This window comes from Monoraphidium neglectum, assembly GCF_000611645.1.
Source record: "Monoraphidium neglectum strain SAG 48.87 unplaced genomic scaffold scaffold01508, whole genome shotgun sequence".
Taxonomy (NCBI): Eukaryota; Viridiplantae; Chlorophyta; class Chlorophyceae; order Sphaeropleales; family Selenastraceae; genus Monoraphidium; species Monoraphidium neglectum.
This window is the reverse complement of record NW_014012120.1, coordinates 1-13,052: the sequence shown is the minus strand read 5'-3', so window position 1 is coordinate 13,052 and position 13,052 is coordinate 1. Positions and strand designations below refer to the sequence as shown.

The following is a 13,052-nucleotide window of genomic DNA, read 5'->3' as shown; positions in this document are numbered from 1 at the left end:
GGTCCTGGTAGGGTTTGAGGTTTGGGGTGGGGGTGGGGGGGCGGCGGCGTGTTTGTAGATGAATAAGGCGGCGGTTTGGAGAGATTGTGAGCACTTAGGGGGCATCGTGTTGCGGGGCTTAGGTAAGGGTTCAGATGGAGTCCTGTGGGTGTGGGGCCCTGCGCTCTGTCACGTCAAAAGCCAGAGCTGCCCCACGTTCCCAACCCTGACGAACTGCACGGGTGCATTGCTGCCGCTGCCGCTGCCGCTGCCGCTGCCGCGGTCGCCGCCGCTGCCGCGTGAACCACGCTGCCGCGGAAACCGCCGCTGCTGGTGCTGCTGCTTGCGCTGCTTGCCCTGCTGCCGCTGCTGCCGCTGCTGATGCTGCTGCCGCTGCTGTAATCCCGTGGTCCTCCCTGACAAGCGAACTCTCCCGGGCAACAAGGGCAGCGCGGCCGCGGCCGCGGCCGCGCTGCCCGAAGGCCTGAGCATGTGCCAGCGGTGCCAGCCGGCGGAAATCTTCAGGCTACAACCCCAGCAAGCCGACCTTCAGCCGCGCAGCTGGCGGCGCTGTGCTTAAGGTGTCCGCAAGGCCGCCGCCAGGTTCGGCATCTGCATCTTTTTAACGCTGCCCCATGCCGCAACACATCGCGTGCTCAAGCCGCGTCTGGCGGGTGCGCATATGCTCTCTGCGGGCGGCGGCGTGACCGCGCCTGCCGCGACCACAGCTGCGCAACGCCGCTGCTGCACCACCACCTCGGCACCTCCCACGGCCGCCTGAAAACCCGAACGGATGGCGGCTGCACTTGCCGGGACCGCTGCAGGCCAGAGACACCGCCGTCGTGTGTCCGTTATGCTGACCACGGCCCTACGAAAGGACAACCCCCTCACAACCACGGCCCCGCACAAGGACCACCCCCCTCAAAACCAACCTGGATGGGAACGCACACGCTGTCCAGCTCTACACGGTCAAACTTTGACGTGTAGCGTCGCACCGCCGCGTCTCCATCCTGCCGCACCTCCGCCACTATCGGCTCGACCTGGCGAAAATGGAATTGAGATGGTTCGGTTGTTTGATGGTACCAGCACGGTGACTAAGCAGCTCTGGTGGCTGCGCGAGTGTGGCGCGTTGGTGCTGCCCCGAGCGGACCCGCCACTTGCTGTGAAGCACCAATTGAAGACCGACGCAGCAGTTTTTTGCCCTGGACGGCACATGCGAAGCTGCCCAGCTGCCCCACCAGGGTGCTACTGACAACGACAGCGGCGCGGCGGCCAGGGCACATGCAGCGCGCCACGGACACGACGTGCCATGCACACGCATGCCACTGATATATCAAGAGGGACAACAGTACTACTTATCTAGCCCGCTGCTGCACGCCCACCGTCTTCAAAATGGAAGAGAAGTCGATGCGCGGGCGAGCCAGCAGGCGCGCGATCTCCTGAGGGCTCAAATTTTCCGCAGATACCGTCTTTAGCGCCTCTCGGCCTGCAACAGCGCTGGTCGAGAGGCGGCCAGACCGCGCTCGCATCGAGGGCTCCGTCGGGATGCCCAACATCCTGATAACACGCGGGGCTGAGCTACGTGAGGAGCAGGCGCGCCAGCTGCTGGAGCCCCTGAGGGCCATGCCGAGCGGGTTAGGAACGAGGACCAGAACGAGATCAGGCGTTATGAGGCCGTGAAATGCAGTAATTTATAATCCAGTGCGCGTTTATTTAGCATATGGGGGCTGTAGTGGCTTTTCAGCACGGTCACGTCGAACTCTGCGGGGGCCTCTCAATTGCTGACCGTGCATTTCCTGGCTCCCGTCCTGCTCGAATCAATCCGAGCCTTCCTTTGTAACAATTAGGAACTGCTCTGGATAGCTCATTGGTCGTCTGTACATTCGACCATTGCCCCACAGCCGACCGGCACAGCCCCCGAGCACACATCAAAAGATGCTCGCCCAGCGCCAGGCCGCGGCCAGGCCCGCATTCTCTGCTGCGGGGCGCCCCGCACGCGCCTGCGTCAGCAGGACCGCCGCTGCTGGCTCCCGCGCACGCGCCGTGGCCGTGCGCGCCGAGATCAGGTGTGGCCCTGGCCGCCGCTGGCGCCTAGACAGCCGCCGCCATCTGCTATGACTGCACACAGTGCCTGTACAACCTGATGGAATGCTGCCACTGGTGCGGCGTGCAGCCAAACCCTTCACAAGCACCCGTGCCAGGCACCTCCCACCCCACCATTCATTGTGGCCTGCAGCCCCTCACCCCCCACCCCTCCCCCAACCCCGAACGACACCACAATGCAACGCGCCCGGGCCTGCGGTGACCTTGCCCCGCAGCTATGTGATGGTGAAGCCTGATGGCGTGCAGCGCGGCCTGGTGGGCGAGATCATCGGCCGCTTCGAGCGCAAGGGCTTCAAGCTCCGCGCGCTCAAGCTCTACCAGACCCCCCAGGAGGTGATGCATGGACATCATACATGCTCGCATGCACGATGAGATGACGCCGCTCAGCCCGTACCACCACCAGCAGTTTTATTACTGCACGGAATTCCCGCGGCCAGGCCCGCCTCGAGCAACCACGCGCGTGTTCGGCTCTGGCCGGCGGCAGCTTGTGCCCCTGGGCCCCACCAGCGCAGGCAGTTGCTTGCTGACAAACAGAAGCTTGAAGCTCATCAACGAATTGAAAACACCTGCACAAATGTTTTTGAACATGCAAAGGTGGCGGAGGAGCACTACAAGGACCTGTCGTCCAAGCCCTTCTACAAGGACCTCGTGCAGTACATCCTCTCGGGGCCCGTCGTGTCCATGGTGGGCGCATGGCGGCCCGATGGCGCCTAGGATCACGGCCACAAGAGCCTCGAACGCACAAGTTGGTGTTGCCCTGCATCTGAGGGCTCCAGATTCCTCGGGTTCGCAAGCCACGGACTGGGGATTCTTGGCGCCGCAGCTCAATATCAGTACCTGCGTGGGCCGCCTTTAGAAGGGAATGGTTCACACCCTTGCGTTGTCTTAAGGCACTCAAGCGGCGGCCAGAGTCAACAACGCAGCATGTCGACCCATCGCCTGCGCCCAACCACCACTGCCCCCCCCCCCCGGGCTCACTCCGCCCCGCCTCCACCAGGTGTGGGAGGGCGACGGCGTGGTCGCGTCCGCGCGCAAGCTCATCGGCGCCACCAACCCCCTGGCCTCGGAGCCCGGGACCATCCGCGGCGACTTTGCCATCCAGGTGGGACGGATGCGGGCGCATGTTGATGTGGCGTTGCTCTGCGCTGACGAGGCAGGGCGGCACGCAGCGGCCAGGGCGCGTGGCGGCGCGGCGCGAGGCGTTGGGGCGAGGGGGGCCACGGCCTGCTGCCTTGGTCTGCCGTCGCTCTGCACATGCTGACAGCATTGCGACCCACAAAGTGCTCGACATGCACCCACGTGCATGCAACCCACAAACACGTGCACATGCTAACACTGCGCACGACCGACCGCGTAAGCGACGCGCCTGGTGTCCCTCACATCACAGGTGGGCCGCAACGTCATCCACGGCAGCGACAGCCCCGACAACGGCGACCGCGAGACCGGTGAGCAAACGTAATAAATATACCATTATCCCCCGAATTGCATGCAAAACATCCCCTCAGCCAGGGCCAGTTTGGAATGCAACCCAGCCGCGCCGCGGGGCGGCCGCTCGCTCCAGCGCCTGCGGCTCATCGCAACGCACACCCGCAAGGCGCTCGCCTGTGCCTGCCGCAGCGGCGCATGCTCTCGCGGCCAGGCGTGCGCTCACGACCGCCCGCCGCCGCGCGCTCGCGTGCGCTCGTGACCGCGCGTTCCCCGCAGCCCTGTGGTTCCCCGAGGGCCTTGTCGCTTGGGACCAGACCATCAGCCCCTGGCTCAAGGAGTAAGCGTGCAGCTTCATGGCAGCTGCTGGTGGGAAGCTGCAAGGCAGCTGCTTTCAACTGCGGTGCGAGCCGCGCGTTCCCTATTAGGATCGATGAAGTGCTGCTGGTCCCTGAATTGTGGTGACCCAAAATCATTGTGTATCTAACCAACCACAAACACACAGCAAGGCTTGTCTCGCTCTGCAGGGGCCATTATCTGCTAGAGCAGCTGCCTGCCTTTTTGCAATTGTAACGGCAGGCTGTCTCATCAGCTGCTCATCTGGGGTGGTCGCTTACGACTGTACTGCAAATTCCCACAGTGATTCGCTGTAGTCAGGACATGTTTGCAGCCGTCTGAACTTTCTCCAGGCAGCCAACATGTAGTGGGTGTAGAGCGAATCACGGGGCACAGGCCTTGAGCAGCATCAACAGCTGAATACAACTTTAACACACAAGGCACAATTGCCACCTGTGGTGCAGCTTCGCTTGCAGTGCCTTGCGCTGATCCACTGGCAAATGCACCGTGCTGGAAAACCATACAAGCCTTTTGACTTGACCGCCAGCACGAATGGTGGCGTCACAGGCAGGCGTGGCGGGTGTTCCACAAAAGAAACATCATGGATATGGTCTTGAGACTGGACAAGGTCTTTAACCAGCGCACCCCCTTCAGCTCCATATTTCGCTGATCCCCAGATCACAGATCCGCAGAAGCACGCACAATGCATCAAAATCTTGGTTCAAATACAACTTTTCTCATATATTAGAGTCAAAGTTTGGCGCTCGGACGATGCCGGCACCTGAAGCGTCGCTGCCAGCCGACGGCGCAGCAGCAGGCTGCGGGGGCTCGGCGGCGCCGCCGCCCCACCTGGCGGAATGCATATACCTCGATTACAATGCCACGACGCCCATTCTACCAGAGGTCCAGGCAGCAATGTTACCATTCACGCTGGAGCAGGTGGGACCCGCCACTGGTGATGATTGACCGGCCGCTGACGCTGCCGCGATTGCAGGTGGCCCGGCACTCGCCATGCCCCCGCCGAAGCAAGCCTGCACCCGTCTGGAGGCACACCCGCTAAGGAGCCCACGGTCTGTCTGCTTGACCGTCGCTGCAGCATACAGCCCTCTCCTTTGCGACCTGGCAACGCGCTGTCCAACTAAGCGGTGCCTGGCACGTGCAGGTCAATATCAACCAATCCACCCTAAACACCACCACCCAGTTTGGCAACCCCAGCAGCTCCCACGCCTACGGCCGCCCCGCCGCAGCCGCCGTCGCCGCCGCGCGCGCGTCCGTCGCGCGGCTGATCCACTGCGCCCCCGACGAGGTCTATTTCACCTCATGCGGCACTGAAAGCGACGCATGGGCCGTTTGGGGCGCGACGGCGGCGCGGCGCGCCGAGCTGGCGGCCGCTGGGAAGCTGCCGCATGTGGTGACGTCGGCGGTGGAGCACCCGGCGGTTTTGGTCTACCTGCAGGCGCTCGCAGATGAGGGGTTACTCACGTGAGGCTGAAAGCAGTGCTCAAGGAATGCATGCCGCGTATCGCATGGCCGTGCGTGCATGGGGTCTGCGCCGATGAGCCTGCACGATCGACGCAGGCTCCCAGGAAGCTGACCGCGCACCACCATAAGCTGTTTGCAGCGGATGTGCAGTTGGCAGTCGACGCACAACAGCTGCCTGCAGCTGCACTGCTGCCACTCAAATTTGGCTGCTTTGATTCCACCTATCGTTTCGGAATCTTCTGCGCCCAGGTACACCGCTGTGGGTGTCGACGCGGAGGGGCTGGTCGACCCTGCAGCAGTCCAAGCGGCTCTGCGGCCCGAGACGGCGCTCGTCACCATCATGCACTCGAACAACGAGGTGCGGTTCTCCCCCGCATTCCGTCCATTCGTGTTTGTATACACACCCGGCCGCGGCGTTCACCTGCCCTAGGGGCGACGGGTGCAGGCAACGGGCAGGGGGGTGCTGGCTTGTGCTGCTTGATCTTCCTTGCGACACTGATCCCCTGTGCCCTGGCGTCCAGCCCTGTAGCGGACGTCAGCTCGGCTCAAAAGACGCCCCCTCACCACCCCGACCAAGTTAGGGTTTTGTTCTCATGTTGCCGTTATCATCTCCCCCTCAAGCGCAGGTGGGCGCGATCCAGCCGATCCAGGAAATCGCAGAGGCGATCTCGGGCAGCGGCGCCCTCTTCCACTCCGACGCCGCGCAGTCCATCGGCAAGGCGCGAGTCCACACATGCAAATGCACATGCGCGGGCGGCTGCAGCTTGCTTGCGCGGGGTGAAGCTGGCCTGTGCACGCCCCGCGGCCTTGCAGTTCCCAACGCGTGCAGCAGGACAACCGGACCCCCCTTGGACACTGACTGCTGAGGCGGCGGCCGCAATGCAAATTCCTATAAGCATGGGTGCTGGCCATACCAGTCCCTGACCATTTGACCGTGATTGACTGACGGCCAACTCATGTTTGACCTGTACTTGACTCCTTTTCGCCCCGACAGGTGGACGTTGATGTGCGGCGGCTGGGGGTTGACCTGCTGACTGTGGTGGGACACAAGTTCGGCGCCCCAAAGGGCGTGGCCGCGCTCTTTATTCGGTGAGGGTGCAGTGGCCAAACACAGTTGCATTCCGGCCCACGCTTCTCCCTGAGTCGTTGCATGCGCGCCCGGCCTGCGCCGCAAGTGTCACACCTGGATCGAGATGCACGGCGGCGCGTGGCCATGTGTCACACGTGCGTGTGCGTGCATCGACACCCGCAGGCGCGGCGTCCACCTCCCAAGCCTGCTGCACGGCGGCGGCCAGGAGCGCGGCGCGCGCGCGGGCACGGAGTCGACGCTGCTGATCGCTGGGCTCGGCGCCGCGGCCGAGGCGGCGGCGCGGGACCTGCCTGCCGTCGCCACTCACATGCGCGCCACGCGGGACGCGCTGCAAATCGCGCTGCTCTCGGCCTTCAAGGGGACTGCGGAAGGGGGGCACGGCGGCGCCGGCGGTACGCGGGTGCGGGTCAACGGCCCGGCGGACGGGCGGCGGCGGCTGCCCAATACGCTGAGCATTTCGGTGGCCGGCTTGCGGGCCGGGAAGCTGCTGGCTGAGCTGGCAGACCGCCTGGCGGCGTCCGGGGCCGCGGCTTGCCACAGCGGGTCCGGGGACGCGGGTGCAGCATCGCCGGTGCTGAGAGCGATGGGTGTGCCCCCCGAGTTTGCGGCGGGCACGCTTCGGCTGTCGACGGGGCGGTATACCACGTTGCAGGAGGTGGCGCGCGCGGCGGCGCTGATTTTAAGAGCGGTGGCGGCGCAGGGCGCATTGGTGATAGGCGGCGACACAGCTGATTGAGTCGGCGGGCGGCCGGTGCCGGTCAACATGAGTGTGCAGGTCGCCTGCCAGCTGGGCCGTTTCGTGCGCACTGGCTGCATGCAGTGATGGGGCACGTGGCATCAAGTCTAGATAACTGGCGGACGATACACTTGTAATATAATATACGACTCCACTTCAAAGATCACCCTGGTTGCTCTGTAGACAGGGCCGAAGACGGTCATGTCGGCCGCTGCAGGGGCGACGACGACGTCCTCACCAGAGCCTGAAGGCCCAACAAAAAGTCCAGGCCGGGGCTTGGCGCGGGAGCCAAAGGCCAAGCCGTCCGGTGTGGCCCCAATGCGCGGGCACTGCCGCAGCACTCTCTAAGCTTGCCATGGGCCTGACAGGAGTATTGAATATTGCGCAGGTTACTCCTACGCGGCGATCGGGCTGCTGAAGGACAACCTACAGACGTCGCTGGCCAAAAAGGTGATTGAACGCAGCGAGGCGCGACCTGCGCCGATGCCTTGCGCTGTGCATGTGTATGTCCCGCAGCCTGCGCCGCCCGGACGCAATGGTGCGAGGCGCGGCTCGATCGGCGCCCTGCGCACATCTACCACTGCCTTGCGATGCGTGCCCCACAGGCACCCTATTTGTACGAAACCGAGCAGCTACTGATCCCGGCAGTCCCCGCAGCAGCGGCGCCCACCGCGCCAGCGGCAACCGCGGCAGCGGCGGCGGCGGCAGCAGCAGCAGTAGCGGCGGCGGCGCAATGCGGCGCGAAGGGGGCGTCGGCGCCCGGAAGCAAAGGGGATATTGCGGCTGTCACCCAGGTGTGTGCATGATCATGCGGCCGCATCCTATGCAGAACGGTTGGTGGGCACCGCAGTATGCGAACCCAGTAGCTGAAATTCCAGGCTGGGTCCTTGACATGTGCTGCACGCGTCAGACCCCAACAGACACACTTGTATGTGCACTTGCGTGTCACTTGTATGTGCACTTGCGTGTCACTTGTAGGTGCACTTGCGTGTCACACATGTGCAGGCGCACGCACACGCACACTCACCCCTACACGCACACTCTCTCGCGCACTCTTACACACACACAAACACACAAACCGCTGCAAAACATCCTGCCCTGCAGCGCACCGGCCTTAGTAAAGAGAACGCCCTCTTAAGGGCCGAACTCGAAATCCTGCGGCAGCACAACCATGACTTGGCGGCGCGCCTCAAAAGCTTGGAATGCCGTGCCGCCGGCGCCGCGCCGCACGCCGCCGCGCCGCCCGGCGCACCGCCCGGCGGCAGGGCGCGGGGCTGGGGCGACGGGGATGCGGGGAAGGAGGCGGAGGCAATGCAGGTCCTGCTGGAGCGGTCTGAGGGCATCAAGGCTCACGCCATCGCCGAGGCTGGTGGGTGGGGGCTGCTGGGGGCCGCACGCTGCTGCGCGCGTATTTGCCGGGCACAACGCGAGCCGCGCGGCGTCTGCGATTCGCCCGCGATCGGCACTGGCGATGCACGCGCCCCGCGCGCCGCGCTTTCCTGGATTCGCGGCGCGGCGAGACCCTTGCATCAGCGTGCACGTGCGGGCTGCCCCTTGCGCGCACGGGCGCAGAGCTGGCGCTGTCGCAGCTGGAGGAGGCGCGGGCGGCGCTGGACCCGCTGCTGCTGGCGCCGGAGGAGGTCGAGGCGCTGGCGCTGGGCAGCTGCTGGTTGGCGCGCTACTGGGTGAGTTGGCAAGGGGGCCGCCCGCGAGAGCACAGGACCGGACTCAGCAGTGGCAAGCAGGGGTGGGAGTGGCGCAGCGGACTATTCCGGGCCAGTGCGGCGAGCCACGATGGGGCTGCGGGTCAGCAGCGTGCGCTTGCTGACCGCGACCCCGGCGGCTCGCAGGGCCTTGCGGCTGCGTTTGGGATCCATTTGGAGGTTTCGGAGGCAGCAGCGGAGCGCTGGCGCGAGGTGGCGCCGCCGCCGTCCGCCATGCTCGACGCCGCGCGCCGCGCGGCGACGGCGGCCACGCGGCGCGGTGGCAGGAGCGGCGGCGGCGGTGGCAGCGGCGGCGGCGGCAGCGCCGCGAGCAGCAGCAGGGGTGGGGTCAGTAGATGCGAAACTGAGGGCGGCGCGAGCACCACAAGCGGCGGCGACCAGCAGCAGCAGCAGCAACACCAACTCGCGGCCTGGTGGATCCACCAGCGGCGGCAGCAGCAGCAACAGGACGACCGCCGCCGCCGGCAGCGGTCCGACGGCGGCGGCGGCGGCGGGGCGGTGCGGCGGCCAGACGGCGACGGCGGCGCGCGGGGGCTCCTGCTGGAGGAAGCTTCCGCGGCGGACGCCGCTGACGTGGACCTGGCGCTTCGCCAGCTGGCGGAGCTGGGGGTTGAGGCGGAAGTCATGGGGGCGCTTGCGGAGCAGGCGCGGGCGCGGCGCGCAGTGGTGCAGCTGCCGCAGGCGGTGAGCCCAGGGGCCGACTGCAGGGCGCCGTCGCCAACTGCGGGGCGAGGCATGGCGCGGGTGTGCGGAAGCAAGGGGAGCCCCTGCTGAATTGGGCGCCCGCGCTGCAGCCACGGGACTCTTCCAGTCATCGCCTGAGTCATCACGACGCGCTCACGCGACCGCACGCCTGCCTATGATGCTGTGCGCCCTCCGGCCGCCCCGCCGAAAACGCAAGGGCGCCGCCCCCGAGGGCCTCACCCCTGTGGCTTTGGGCCCCGAGGAAGCCGAGGAGGTGCGCTTCCAGGCGGCGCGCCTGCTGTACCTGTGGGCGTCCGCCGCCGCCGCGGGCGTCGAGGCGCCGCTGTCGGGCGAGCGGGCGGAGTACTGGGCGTGGCGGCTGGCGCGGGGGCGGGAGACGCTCAGGGACTTCACTGACTTGCGGCACGGGTTCCAGGTGGGGGCGGAGGGAGGGTGGAGGAAGGAGGGGTGTGAAGGGAAACGGTTGTTCTACTGCGAGTGTGGTCGCGTGTGCTTGCGTGCCGCGCGCTGGCTTTGTTTTGGTGTGCGGGGTTGGCGGCCAGGCCGTGCCAGGCAGGAGGGGTGCTTGGGGCTGACATGCCGCTGTGCTGCCAAAGCGCTGTGGCAGGCAGCCCTCAGAAGGGGGCCGGGGCCGTTTGGGCGTGCTGCCGGCGCTGCGCAGAGCTGCCCGCCGACCCCGCTGCCCCGCCGCCTCCTCGCACCCCACACCGCCGCCGCAGGAGCTGCGGTTGCGGGGGGTGGAGCAGCTACTATGGGACGCCCGGCGCGCGGCCGCGGCGGCGGCCGCGGAGGAGGCGCGGGCGGACGGCGCCTTGAGTTGATGCGTGGCGCGCGGCGCGCGGCGCCGCTGCGCCGGCCCAGTCACGCTGAGAAACGGGCTTCCGAACGTTGCGGCAGCGCTTGGGGGACGCGCGCTGACCTGCGAGCAGCTGCAGAGAAGCTGCTGCGGGACGGTGGCGGCGTTGCAAGCGACTGATTGATTCGCCGCGACATCTAGCAGCGCGCAGGCAAGCTCCCTATGCCTTACTAGCAACCCTGTAAACTCCATGCCTGCCTTCATACTGTTTACATCAATTGATTAAACAGGTTGGGCAAAGCGAGCGGCTGTGGGGGCCCCACAAAACACTCACCTGGTGGTTTTGCTTCGATAATGGGAACGCCCTGAAACTCCCCCAGACACTCCACCTATGAGAACACTCCGCACACCAGGCGGAAGGCAAACCCGTCACCCGATGCCCCGCAGCCGGGCAGTCGCGCGGCAGGCTGCCAGTGGGCAAGGGAGCGCGGCCCAGCCGTGAATGGTTGTTGGATTCGGCCGCAACCAGCCGGCCCCGAGGCCGCGGCACTCCGCAGGCACGGCCGGCCGACGCCGCTCGGCCGCGCACGCCACTGGTGCATCATTGCCTTTCAATGCCCGGCGCAGTGCAGTGGGGCAAACCAGGGCGTCCAGCAGTGCGCTGAGTGCTTGGCAGTTTTGAAGGTGGGGCCGAGCTTATGATTGTGGGCATGCCACAGGGCACTTGGACAACCGCATGACATGAGCGGCGAGCAGTGCGCGGGTGGGGAGCCGTGCGGGGGCCGGCGGTTCAAAGCCGCAAATCTGGGGGGTCAGGGTGCCGCCCGCCGCTCGCCAGCAACAAAATAGGAACCTCTCTTTTGCAGCCAGCGTCAAAACAGGAATGTGCCCCTGCTGCAAGTAACGTGGTTTGAAAAAAGGCTTCAAAATCGGGCAGCCTGGGAACCATCCAACAGGGGCACGCAGTGCACGAAGCGGCCCAAGAATTCGGGTTCTTATGGGTTGGGATAAAGCCAATGCGAATACCAGGAAGAATCAGCCGCGCGTCCAGAAGCTTCCAAGCAGCTTCTTCTGCCACGCCGGGTCGTTGCCCAAACCGCCAGGCGGCACCCAGGTGTCACCGCCGCTCATAACGCCTGAAGCTCAGAACCAGCCACGTGAACACCTGAAACAGGATGAGACGCGGATGTACGTTGGGAAGGACGGGGGGGATGAGTAGGATTGTGACGAGTTAATGTTTGGGTTTGCCGTACTGACTGATGGCAGTTGAGACCCTCCCAGGGCAGGCCCTAGTTATCATAAGCCGCCCGGCCAGCCGCCCAGCCCCAAACATCGCACAAGTTCCTGAGCCTGTGCAATCGCGCATTGCCCTCGCCACACGTTGCAGGCTGCCACGTCTCAACCAGAATTCCTTGTACGATCTGGGTCTTGTGACCATTCAACTCCAGATCCGTGACCCCCAAAACTTGACCTAACCGAGGTGCAGCAATGCAGGCCTCACCATGAACACCCCAAAAAAGCCAAAGATGGCGCCGATGTTGGCCCTGGGTGCACGTGGGCGGGGGGCAGGGTGGCACGGCGAGGGCGGTGACATGAATGCATCTGCGCCCCTCTCAGAGGCGGGCGGGGGAGTCCACCCTGCAACCCCGTTTCAGCTGTCAAGGTCTTAACCACCTCCCAATCTCCCCTCCTCCACGTCGCTCTCTTTTGAGGGTGCATGGCGCACTGCTGAAACCACGATGATCAGGATAAACACATGGGCCCAAGCGGCACTTCGAATCGAACGAGGTCAAACTCTGGTCAACGCACCAGGCGGACTGGTCAGCCACACCAAAGTAGTGCAGCAGGGTCTTGCCGCCGATGAATCTTGGATCATTCTTCTCAAATTGGTTGACCATCACTGCAGGAGAGGGCGTGGAACGCGTGGCTCAGGCAGCAGGGTTTGGCAGGGCCACAGAGTGGCCGACAGGTTGCGATTGTAAGCAGCCACAGCGTGCAGCAGATTAGTGCTGGTGTGGCAATACGCATGGCGGGCCGAAGGGCTGCACCGTGCAGTGCACAGCGGATGCCGTGCCTTATACAACAAGTAGCGGCCGCGGCTTGTCTCGGCCGCTCTCGCCCTTTTCCCACTTTGCTTCCCCCTCAACCCCCTCCCAAAAAGCCCCGCAGCTCACGCGCTGTGAAGGAATATGTCAGCGGGTTGGCGCGGCTGTACCACTGCGGGAGACACATGCGCGTGCCAACAAGCGGCGCGATGCGAGGCGGAGGCCGCGGGTGTTCAGGAGTGGGCGAGGTAGGGGGTGTGTGTGTTGGGCGAGGAGGGACGCAGGAGCGCGGAAGGATTAGGAAAACGGGTGGGAAGGGCTGCAAGTCGGCTGGGTTTGCAGTGGTGAGCGAGCCCAAAGCAGGTAGTGCGGGTGTGGCAGCAGATAGATACAAGAGCAAGCGTCGTCATGCAAGAGGGGGACGGCGATCTGGTGCTGTGCTGTGCCAGGTGTGCTTAGCTCACGGCAACTGGGACCCACTACTGTCCACGTGCCTGCTCCCCACAGAGCCCATGGCATCCCTGCAAACGATGCTTACCCTCCAGTAGGTCGGCATGTCGTCGAAGCGGATGAGGAATCCTGACACGAATGCCAGGGACCCGACATAGGTTGGCAGGGCCTGGGATTTGGG

At 65.1% G+C, this 13,052-nt stretch overlaps 4 protein-coding genes across 4 annotated transcripts; 3 read left to right on the top strand and 1 right to left on the bottom strand.

Moving 5' to 3' along the window:
* Positions 1–1,914: 1,914 nt before the first annotated feature.
* MNEG_8117 (nucleoside-diphosphate kinase) lies at positions 1,915–3,851 on the top strand (the record flags this gene model as incomplete). The annotated part of the gene is made up of 6 exons (XM_014043412.1): positions 1,915–2,045; positions 2,298–2,415; positions 2,677–2,766; positions 3,080–3,184; positions 3,470–3,527; positions 3,700–3,851. The coding sequence occupies 6 exons, from the start codon at positions 1,915–1,917 to the stop codon at positions 3,849–3,851; spliced, it is 654 nt and encodes a 217-aa protein (XP_013898866.1).
* Positions 3,852–4,614: 763 nt separating this feature from the next.
* On the top strand, positions 4,615–7,151 carry MNEG_8116 (cysteine desulfurase; the record flags this gene model as incomplete). The annotated part of the gene is made up of 6 exons (XM_014043411.1): positions 4,615–4,782; positions 5,006–5,325; positions 5,575–5,683; positions 5,952–6,050; positions 6,320–6,414; positions 6,578–7,151. 6 exons carry the CDS (start codon positions 4,615–4,617, stop codon positions 7,149–7,151), a joined length of 1,365 nt encoding a protein of 454 aa, XP_013898865.1.
* Positions 7,152–8,462: 1,311 nt separating this feature from the next.
* On the top strand, positions 8,463–10,401 carry MNEG_8115 (hypothetical protein; the record flags this gene model as incomplete). The annotated part of the gene is made up of 5 exons (XM_014043410.1): positions 8,463–8,520; positions 8,724–8,836; positions 9,002–9,559; positions 9,777–9,995; positions 10,300–10,401. The coding sequence occupies 5 exons, from the start codon at positions 8,463–8,465 to the stop codon at positions 10,399–10,401; spliced, it is 1,050 nt and encodes a 349-aa protein (XP_013898864.1).
* A 1,092-nt stretch (positions 10,402–11,493) lies between these two features.
* MNEG_8114 (hypothetical protein) lies at positions 11,494–12,274 on the bottom strand (the record flags this gene model as incomplete). The annotated part of the gene is made up of 3 exons (XM_014043409.1): positions 11,494–11,541; positions 11,878–11,920; positions 12,186–12,274. 3 exons carry the CDS (start codon positions 12,272–12,274, stop codon positions 11,494–11,496), a joined length of 180 nt encoding a protein of 59 aa, XP_013898863.1.
* Positions 12,275–13,052: the final 778 nt, after the last annotated feature.